Here is an 11204-nt window from a genome sequence, read left to right as displayed (position 1 = left end):
AGCTAGGATTCTTACTGAGTATCTGAGGAGACTTGTAATCTTTGATGATGTTGTTCAGGTCATTGTTGTTTTCAAGTTGAAGGAGAGCACCTTCCTTAAAATCTTGGAGGAAGGAAAAGGAGTCGTGGAAAAGAAAGACCTTGCTCATGGTTACACTACAATGAAAGATATTGATGAATTTAATATCTCGTTGACCGAGTTCCCAGAGAAACTCAAAGAAGAAGACAACTAGAGGCCCAAAGATCAGGAGAAAGACATCCGTGCAAATTTGTTCATGCCATCTCCTGCACACTTTACCACGTCTAGATCCAACAGCGAGGAGGAAGAATAATCCTCTATTGTCTTTTTTTTATTCCATATTATGTTGAGTATTTATGTAATGATGTAACTCTTTCCGTTGTCACTTACGGTCACTGATATTTTTTGTATTTGGGTAGGACTTGGATTTTTCCAATATACCATATTGATGACAATTTAATATTAATGTTGTAGCTACTATTAGTTTTTCTTTCTGAACTCTTCAGCACGTGTTGCGATATTGTTACATGTTTTTATCTACTTGATATGCAGTAGAGAAAAAAGATATCAGAGATAACCTTTTCCTTTTTTTTTGTAAATTTCCATCTTTTACACAATTGTGTGCACCACTTCATTATTATTAACTTCAAGTTAGTTACTTTAAATCCCCTTCGTCAATAGATCTACTTAATAAGATCCAAAAGAAAGGTTTCATCAAAATCATTAATAATTCTTCAAATCATGTTAATACACAAGCAGCAGTCGCAATCAAGTGTGGCCCCTTTACCATCAACACGTCATATTTTCACTGCTTTTTTACCATGCTTAAATTGAGTGATACCTAATGTGATGAACCTTTCCACCGGCTAAACCCAGAAATACTTCTAAACCTTTGCCAGTTTCTTTTGATCCCAATATCATTGTCAAAACGGCTATGAGACTGAAAAGAGTAATAGATTGAAGCATGAGATTGAAAATCTTATTGATTCCAACACTGTAATTTTGGAGGGTGTGAATGATGAAGGAAATTAAACCATAGCACTCTAAATCAAAATTTACAGATCTTTATCAATCTTTTTCCTTTTCATGCTACCAAGGATATTGAGCCTAATGAACCTGATTGCATGACTCCAAATGATGTGTTAATTAAGCTCACACCAGCTTCAGCTTTTAAACTGTCACTGGATCATTGGTCCTTTCTTCAACCCTAGTAGGCTGGGCAATGGCACTACAAGGCACCATTGGTCCGCTTGAAGGGGTCCAATTTTGAATCCTCCTATGGTGCATGCAGGTGTACAGGAATTCCCGCTGTGTCAGCCTACTTCAAACATTTGAATACATTTCACGATAAGGCATAAAATCAAGTCTTATTTGAGATAATCCAATCACAATCTCATCACATATTGAGAAAGCAATCAAGCATTTCCAAAGCAGTGAAGACGTAAGTTCAGAATTTGAGCATGCAACATAGAATAAATAAAAATTTCCGAAAGATTCATGGCACAAAATAAGATAATAATTGAATTTGTGTATGCCAAAAACACAATTGAATTTTACCTGCCAACTCAAGATAAAGCCAGAACATAGAGAAGAACCCCAACAAACATTGTGTTAACCCCATCATACCACACATAAGTAACTACAGTACACCCAAGTAGAGCTTGTCACCTGACAGTAGCATACAAGCAAAATATTCAATTCTTACCTTGTTAGCTAAGTTCTCAATATAGTGACCAAGGGAATTTTCAACTGCCCTTTAAATTTCTAATCACAGAGGACGAGCAGCTAACTGCATCCAAACAAGAAACCCTAATGACTTACTTAAGTAGAACTGAAGCCAACTTCTTGAGCCATATAATTAACCTCTCAGAATTTTTTTAAAAACCAATGCCGCTAACCATTAATCACTCAGAATCACTGCTGCATTGAAATAGTGAAGTCTGCACTATAGCCACCTAGTCCCTAGAGATTCAATTAATTAATCCTATAGTTTTCTGTCAGAGGAACTCCTGCAGGTGGGTAGAAGCATACATCAGTGCAATTACATCAATATACAAGTGCAGACTAAAATTCTGATAAAACACCTAAGCGGTTGTGCATTGGATAGCACAGATCTCAATATTGTTGAGCAAGGGCGTTGGCATATATGTGAAAGTACTCAAGGGAATTTCTGCTAATGTGCTAGATGGTGTTTTACTGAATCTCTAAACTGTAAATGGTGGATTGAAGTACTCAGCTCCCTTATCCACCACTATTCTGGAAACCTGGAATCAAAACTGAGACACTTCCCACCATCAGATTTTTAAGAGTCATTTCACTTTGATACATGCAAATGGCTATGAAAAATATTCATTTATTCATATTTTGTCAAACAACATTGCATGATTATAAGGTGAAATAGAGATTAAGAAGAGTGTTACATCTTTCAAAGAAATTTACTATGGAATGTCTATAAAGTAATGACATGTTAAAGAGTAAATTCATGATAAAAGCCACATGTTTCACTAGTTTAATATATAACCTTTTGTCATGATACAAGCATGAATAAAGTTTGCCCACTGTACAACTCAAGTTAAGAATCGCTGCGCTGTACATTAGCTGCATTCCATCACCTTAACATATTTGCTCTAAAATGTGAGACTTCACCAGTGCCAGATATACAATGGTCCATTCATGGCAGAAGACAGCATATAAATGCACAGGATGCCAACTTATTACGTCTATCAGTTTTTGCAATTGGTTGTACCAGAAATACAGTATGCTCTGTAGTAATTGGCGACATTTACAAATGAAATATTTGGAAAATTTATTATAAAACAATATCAAGCAAAACTGATCGAACCACAACATAGTTCCGTTTATCATTTTGAGATAAATAAATTTCTACTAAATTAAAACTAGGGGGTAAAAACTCCGTCATGGATAGACCCTGGACATGTCAGAAAAGGCATCATCATATGAACATGAAAAGGGGATGAAATACAACAAAACTAGGTTAACAGGAATGGGAAGAACAACCAATTACAATGATGACAATAAAAAACTGAGAACTAACAAGTAAAAGAATCAAGAGGGTCAAAGTTACAAGCATAAAATCAAATATTGTAACTAACTGGAGGGTAAAATTGTGATTAATAAACCCTGATTATTTTCTATAAATTAGAGGCCGTTATACATACGAACCAGATTAAGCTGCAGTCACTTCCAAAATGTATTTTACAAAATCAGTTACATAAGAAACATGAAGGATTCCTGGTACTTTCTAATGAAATTATAAAAGCATGTTCTGTCATACATGATTGAGAGGGGAACTACATCAAGTTATAGAGTGTGTATTAAGCTTGTTTCACTCATATCAGATTTTAGATTCTAGAACCCAAATGCTCCTAGCCTATAGAAGACAAAAAGGAAAATAATGGAATAACTCATACACTGATACAGAATGAGAATTTGCAAAATTTGTGCACTTTGACAAATATAATATCTTAATACATTAGCTTCAATTAAGCTACATCAATCCCCTACCCATTTCCTCTTGTCCTTCAGATCTTCTAGGTTCTGAAGATTTTCTCTTCCTCTTCCCATATTCTTTTGATTCTGTGCCTTTTTCAGATTCAGACGCATTCCTTTTCCTAAAAGATATGTGAAAGCCATCAACATGATTTTCATCAGAATTAACTCCAGGATCCTCTGGACCAATAGAATATGAACTCTCTAATTGAGTGGCCTGTAATTGGTCTTGCGGAATAGATGTGCGCAGTTCTCGATCATGAGAATTGTGTGCATCTCTGCCTATTCTTGATAATGTATTGCCAGCCATAGATGGACTTGACCCCTGTAATCCTTCAGTTGAAGCATTTCCTCTGGGATATCTCCCTTTGTTTGTTCTCTGTCGTCTCAGTTTACGACAAGATGAGCAGTACCAATTAAACTTTGGAATTTGAGAAAGTCGTGGCTTTGCACAATATGTGTGATAACCATCATCGCATCCATCGCAAAGGACAATTTTGTCATCATTTTCATCAATTTGGCAAACCACGCATATACATGATGGACAATACCAATTTGCAGGAGGATTACATTCAAGAGGAGGCTTCAAGCAGCTCAAATGAAAATATTTGAAAACACAATTAGTATTGGCACATTCAATAAGATTGTCACTATCGCTCTCTCCAGAAGAACATACTTTGCAAACTCTGGCCAGTGGTTTGTTATCATGTAGTTTCTCCTCTTCTGTACTGGCATGGACTTCTGTATCTTGTCCGCCTGTGCCATCACGTTGATTTATATCAACATCTTCTTTATTACCATGCAAACATGCCACATTTTGATTACAATAAGTTCCTGTATGCCCTCCACCAGTACTAAATTCAACTCCATTTTTCTCTGCTTCCAACTCCTTACTGAGCCGTTCACAAACTATACAATGGTGTCCCTCGATCCCATTATATTTTGGTACAGACTCATTGCCCTTTTCTGACCCAACACAAGCAGCACAGTGCCAATCTCCCCTCGGAATGTGCTCAAGAGCAGGAGAAATGCAATAAATATGATAAGCCGCTTTGCATGCAGTGCAGAGTACAATACAATTATCACGCTCATTAGCACCACAAGATCTACAAATACGGTCGTGGGCTGAAATTTCCATTTTTTCACCATAAGAACTATCACGCTGTTTATGTGGTACACATTGAGCTATAGTATCCCCTTCCTTGGAGTCCACATCTTCATTGGGAGATGTAGTTTCAACTTCCAGTCCTCCATTTAGCCTCCCATTCTGCCCATTTTCATTCTGCAAACTCAAACAAACCAGAAATGTCATAAGCCTTAGCAATTGACAAATGGGTAAGAAAGATATACAAAACACCTCTGGAGTATAACTAATGAGATAAATCCATGCAAATGTATAATATCTCTGTAATAAAGTGCATACCAAATTACTCAAATTGCTATTAGTAGTATGTTCTTCAGCCCTGGCATTACTCCCTGGCTGGTTGTCTGCCTCAGACAGATGATGCTGGCTCAAATTTTGAAGAGATTCACGGAGCTGCCCTTCAATATCTGATCCCCCTTTAGTGTTTTCAGAGCCGTAAACCACATCCTTGTCTCCAACTTTCTCACTGAACAAAGTAGCTACCTGAGAAACCCAAAAAAGGGATTAAATCAGTTTGCAGGCATATTGAACATTCATAGTATTCATTGCAAAAAAGAGATATTGTAAATTTGTAAGGACAATATATAAAACATTCAAGTGGAAAATAGTTAACTGGAGCTAATGCAGTGCTTCCATGATTGGTTTGGACAAAACTGGTAGATAGTTGCACAGTTCCATGCAAATACTACATAAGGGACAGTGGATATCCGATGTCACCAGAAACATGGCACAATATTATTGTTTCAAGTTGTCTTTTCATTTCCTTGGGAATTTCTCATGCTCTTTCTTATGTGAATGATGAGAAGTTTTTGGCAACTTGACCTCCAAGTTTCACTTCCTACCCTAATGTCATTTCTCATTTCAAAGAGAATTCCACTGTAAAGCCTTTCAACCCAATACTAAATCCATTATAATTTAATAATCAAGAGCACATACATACAATCTCTTTGGAACCCTTAAAAAGTAACATTCTCATTTGGAAAGTTGAAAAGAATGTTTGAACTTGTAGTGATTAAAGAAAAACTTCTTTTAACTCCATAGTTACCAAGGTTCGTCTCAGATTTGAATTTCTGTGCAGAAGAAGGGCCATGCAGCACTCTAGAGTATATGTTGGTAAATTAGCCATGCAAACTGCACCTTAGTGATACTATATGTTTCTATGGTTATAACATGACAAAGCACAAATTATCACTAACTAACCTGCTAATCTGAGCATGATACACAATTCCCAAGAAGTCTTAAAAAATGTGTTGAGATTTGGATAGGAGAGGCCATGGCCACATCACAAGAGGAAAGCACGATCCATGTCAGAACAGAGCTAGATCTGAATAAATGATAGAGTGGACAAGTGAAGGAGAAGAGGGGAACAAGAAGATTAAAAAATCAGAGCTCATTCAGAAACATCAGAACTTCCTCATTCTTCTAGAAACCACAAAAACTCATCTTACATCCATTAAGACAACAATTTAATTATAGATACAGTCCTACAGAATATAGAATACAAAATATGTCAAAATATACATTTTAAACATCTGGCAAACCAAAGATGTTTTAAAATGTAACAAACATTTCTGTCTTTGGAAAGATGTCAATATCTAACCTCTTTCTGGTAAGCAGCCTCTGAATATTCTGAAAGCGAATTTGCAAGTACAATGATCTTTTGACCCACTGCACGAACATTCTCCCACATCTGCAAGATAGCTAAGTTTAATCAGTTTGCTTGACATAGTATCTTATTGTCTTGTTTAAGCAAAAGAAGCAAAAAAAGTATCTTAGACAAAATAATAACACAGCTAGCAATCATTGCATCGATAGCTTATATCCATACTCTCTAGGTAGGAAACTACAAAACTACTCAAAGCCTTAAGTCAGGGAGTTTCACTCAGACCAATGCCATGTTATGCTACATAAGAAAGTCGGGCAGTAGAGCAGATTAGCAAAGATGTCTCACAAAAAGCCATCCTGGTGACTGCTTCTAAGTCACATTAGCAGCAACACAGAACATGCAAATAGGATGTCGATGATACAAATCCCAAACATTCTACACTCGCATGATAACACAGCTAGCAATCATTGTATCAATAGCTTATATCCATACTCTCTAGGTAGGAAACTACAAACCTAATCAAAGCCTTAGGGAGTTTCACTCAGACCAATGCCATGTTATGCTACATAAGAAAGTCGGGCAGTAGAGCAGATTGGCAAAGATGTCTCACAAAAAGCCATCCTGGTGACTGCTTCTAAGTCACATTAGCAGCAACACAGAACATGCAAATAGGATGTCGATAATACAAATCCCAAACATTCTACACTCACATGTGTGCCACATTTCCTGATGCCCAAAGTTTTCTCCTTTCCTTGTTTCCACACAACTCCAATCATCACTCAGTATCTCCTAATCCAATCCACCAACCCAGACCACCCTGCACCGGCAAGGAAAGCTCAACTCAAATTCCTACAATTCCATAATTGAAGGACAGTAAAAAAGATTTTCCAACCTAAAATTAAAAAGGAGTCAAGCTTACCAAAGAGAAAGCACTGATTTTTCATTCATGAGACTAAGAGATTCCAAGCTCAACATGTCATCCTCCTGATGCCCACAAGAAACTTTATGGCCCTGTTTTTCCCTAGAACAATAAGGAGACTTTTTCAAGAGGACCCGTGGTTTGCAAACAAACCTGGCCATTTTCAAAAACATGCACCCTATAATTTAAACCTACGAATACTCTTCCAAGCATATTCTTGGCTTGGTTCCACTAAAGGGAACTAAATATGGGAAGAATCGTCTATAAGGACAATTGATAATTCTATAGGGGAATCTATGGACGATTTGAAGTTGAGCTTCTGAACCGGTATCCTCCTCTAAAAAAGACTGGATAAAATAATGTTCTAGAACAAACCCTCCCAAAAAAAAAATATTGTACAATTGAAGGTTCTTGGATGCAAACACCCAGTTAACCATCAAAATATAATCTTCAGATGTAAGATATGTCACCTCCTCGAATGTATTGAAAGAGCCACTAAACTGGTGAAAACAAGAAAACATAATTGCAAATCCCACATACAGCACAGACAAATCAGGGAAAGAACAACAGAAAGGAGATGAGTTTGACATTTTCCCTGGAGTTTTTTTCTCAAAGTGACAAGGCATAAATCTACAAAAGTAAGGTCCAGCTCCTCATTCCAACCCTTTAAACTACCAAGTACTATGGATGTGGGATTCGCCCATTCCTCTCTACCATTGTTGAACCCTCAATCATGTTATTAGATGCTGCCCCTATCTGAAAAGCAGTGTTACCAAAGACAACCAACAACATGTATATGAGCTTGGTTATCAAAACAGCTGCTGCAAGCAAATAGAAAACAAGCAATCAGCAGAAGGATACAGAAGCAGATACAGCCAATCACTGAGACAAAAATTAAATAAACATTTTATCAAATTCAAAAGTCACATCTCCTAGCTGATCTTGTGTTATAACTTATCATCATGGAGGAGATATATACCTGAACAGGTTCAGTAAGGAATATCTGCCACACCTAAAAGGATCCGATGTTCTAATACTAACCACATCAAACAAACTTAGATATACAAATGTTTTGAGTTGATGCCAATGATATGTTTCAACAATTACAAGGCTCTGGTCAATTAGCACAAGAATAGTCAAGTTCATGAATTCAGAATGAACAGGAATCATAACTTAAGGAAAGATATCTTAATCACTGTACTTTACTGTAAGCGTGATTACTAAAACTTGGGATGCCGGATGACTGAACAGTTCACCTGTTTTATCTATTTTTATCATATTAAATTAGAATCTAAATGTAAACAGAGATTTATAAGATTGAATATGGAGTTTATAATCACAAATCATATAACTTATATGCCTATGTCAATACATAAAATGCTCCCCAAAATGGAATAGCTAGAGTATCTCCTAAAATAGAGCCAGAACTAGGAATAGAAAACCAAATGGAACCATGCCATCGAGTAATAGAATTGATATAAATTTAGTCTAAATGACGACAAAAATCGAATCTGTGCAGAGTGCATGCCTACAGGAAATTCCAATGAATGTGAGCATTGGTAAACAAAGCCCACAAGAAAGACGCTGCCTACCATTGCTAAAAGGAGAAATGTTGCCTGACTTCTGAACATTGATGTAGATTTTACGAGTATATAATAATAAAGGATACCAATATGGTTCCTAAATAGATCTGGCAGTCCATCCATTACCAAGCCCTTTGGTAAGCATAGCATCCATTCAAGAAATGGGTAGATCAAGGCTTATATCTTGATTTGTTGTGTACTAAAATTCGAAAGACTGTTAAAAAGTAGGTTATAATATTATGATAAAAGATAATTTTCAGAAATCCCCTTCATGAAAATAGAAAAGAATCCTATCTCAGATGCTTATCCTAAAATGCAAAGATGAAACAAAAGCCAAAAAAAGGAGGGCAATAGTCAATAAATAAAAACTGTACTTTAAACAACCCTCTTTGTGGAATAGAAGAGAATCAAATATCAGATAAGGAAGAAAGAATGAATGCAAGATAAGGATAATTCTACTGTCAGAATACCAATAAGCAGTTTCTCACTGTTATATAACAAAAAATATTCTCCTGATTTTGGAGGCAGCAATTAAAATAACTTATAAATTAATTAATTTAAAATTTTATAAGTAATTGTAAATAAGTATAATGTAACAAGTGAGAAGAAACTGATAATTTTGAAGTACTCAATGTGATGTGTTAGATATGTAATAATTATTATGAGAATCATCATCCCATCCAACCATCATAATGTTAAGCTATTATCCCATTCAAACATCATAATAAGAATCAAGATTGATTATTTCATCAATCAAGGATTTATAAGTAGAGCTCAGAATTGCCAAATAGATTGTTGCATACATACTACATTAGCTGCATTGAGCAACAAGCTCAGAAAGGGAGTTATCATCCAATGAATCTCTCAAGAAAATGCTTCCAAGCCTCCCACAACAGGACCCCAACCACTCCCAGAACATAGCTCTCATTAATATATTATGGCTCGTCAGGTTGTACATGCAATCATGTTGCTAGGCTGTCTTTATACTTCATCTCTTGAAACAAATGAGATTCGAGGAATCGTGAATAGCAACAATCTTCCCCACTTTCTTGTTCCTCTAAAGAAAGTGGATAGAGCTATATGTCAGCCAATTCCTCTCGGCAACAAGAGAACTAGAAACCTACAAGAGGGGGCAAATGGGAAGTGAGTGATAGGCCCAAATAGTCACCTATAGATGACACTTTGCTAAAGCAAATCTGTCTGTCTTTTTTCATAAGTTTATAGCCATGAGGTATTGTGAATTTGATCCACTCAACTCTAACTTTTTAAGCTTCCTCAAAATTTTAAGTTGTCTTCAAGACCTTCAAGAGGCCCTTCTTCACCTTTTGTCAATAATAAGAACAACTATAACTGTATTCTACACATATTGTTTTGGATTCACTACATGTGTGGATGTGTAAAAGATTTGTAATGTCCTTGTTTTATAGTCTCTCCAATATCTTTGCAAACTCAAACTTTCTTGGAGGGCACGAGCCTTTTCGAGCTGGAATTCATATAGCAGCAGTAAATTCTAGAAATCAAAGAAAGCCCTGTGGTACTTTCCATTCAATTAAGACATTGTTGAAAGCATCCCATATTTCTTGAAGAGGTTTGCGAAATTAAGGTTATGTTGGTCTGGGCAGCATTCACAATTGGCTTAATTAAGCATTTTTCGCAACTTGGAGGTTATGCAGAAATGACTATTTTGATTATAAAGTGACTTGTTGTTTGAAAGCTACGTTGCCAAATCAACCTGAAAGCTGGTTGTTTCAAGGTTCGTATGAGTAATGCCAGAATCAGGTATGGAGTGGAATCGAGCTTTGGTTCACCTAGGGTTCAATTTACATTCAAGGTTATCCTAAATGACTATGTAGCAATCTGAAAGCAAAACAATGTACCTTGAATTTCTGAAGGTACATTTGTGTCACATTCAGCACAAATTTGAATTTATCAATCACAGTGTAAAGGAATATAGTTGAATGGAGGGATGCAACTGTACTATCAAAAGGTATTCTTCAAGCTCAGATTCTCATGATTTGATTGAACCAAACCAAAACAGCAACAGAAATAATAAACTCACCTGAAGGAAAAAATAGCCCTTGTTGCAGGAATACGACCATGAACGTATTATATATTTCAATTATATATTATTATAAATATTTACGATTATATATGTTATAACATTTTGCTTTCATATGCACATTAATATTTAAATAGGTTTATCTATTCTCTTTCAGATGTTTAAATATCTATAGTAACCTTATTTAGAATGAATTTCAACAAAGCTATATATATACATATATAGATATCCAAAGCATACTGAGCCCCTTCTCAATTTTTTTCCGTACTGGTGTACCTTTGTACCCATATCCACATCTGCACCTGATTTAGTAACTTAGTTTGAAAGAAAATTAAACTAGAAGATACTTTATAAGGAGATTAAAC

At 35.9% G+C, this 11204-nt stretch overlaps 1 protein-coding gene across 1 annotated transcript in view; it reads right to left on the bottom strand.

Moving 5' to 3' along the window:
• Positions 1 to 3246: 3246 nt before the first annotated feature.
• The window catches only part of LOC149562480 (uncharacterized), a 75155-nt gene continuing 67197 nt past the window's right edge, over positions 3247 to 11204 (bottom strand). The window contains exons 4-6 of the mRNA XM_089825970.1: positions 6273 to 6362; positions 4952 to 5155; positions 3247 to 4810 (exon numbers count right to left, since the gene is read on the bottom strand). Of these exons, the coding sequence (XP_089682096.1) occupies positions 3527 to 4810; positions 4952 to 5155; positions 6273 to 6362 (1578 nt within the window). The 3' untranslated portion in view covers positions 3247 to 3526. The remainder of the gene's footprint in view (positions 4811 to 4951; positions 5156 to 6272; positions 6363 to 11204) is intronic.

Source organism: Cupressus sempervirens, chromosome 4, assembly GCF_028749045.1.
Source record: "Cupressus sempervirens isolate cs-2001-9-10 chromosome 4, ASM2874904v1, whole genome shotgun sequence".
In the NCBI taxonomy this organism is placed as follows: Eukaryota; Viridiplantae; Streptophyta; class Pinopsida; order Cupressales; family Cupressaceae; genus Cupressus; species Cupressus sempervirens.
Note: the sequence above shows the minus strand (reverse complement) of the source record. Positions and strands in the feature narration are given on the sequence as shown.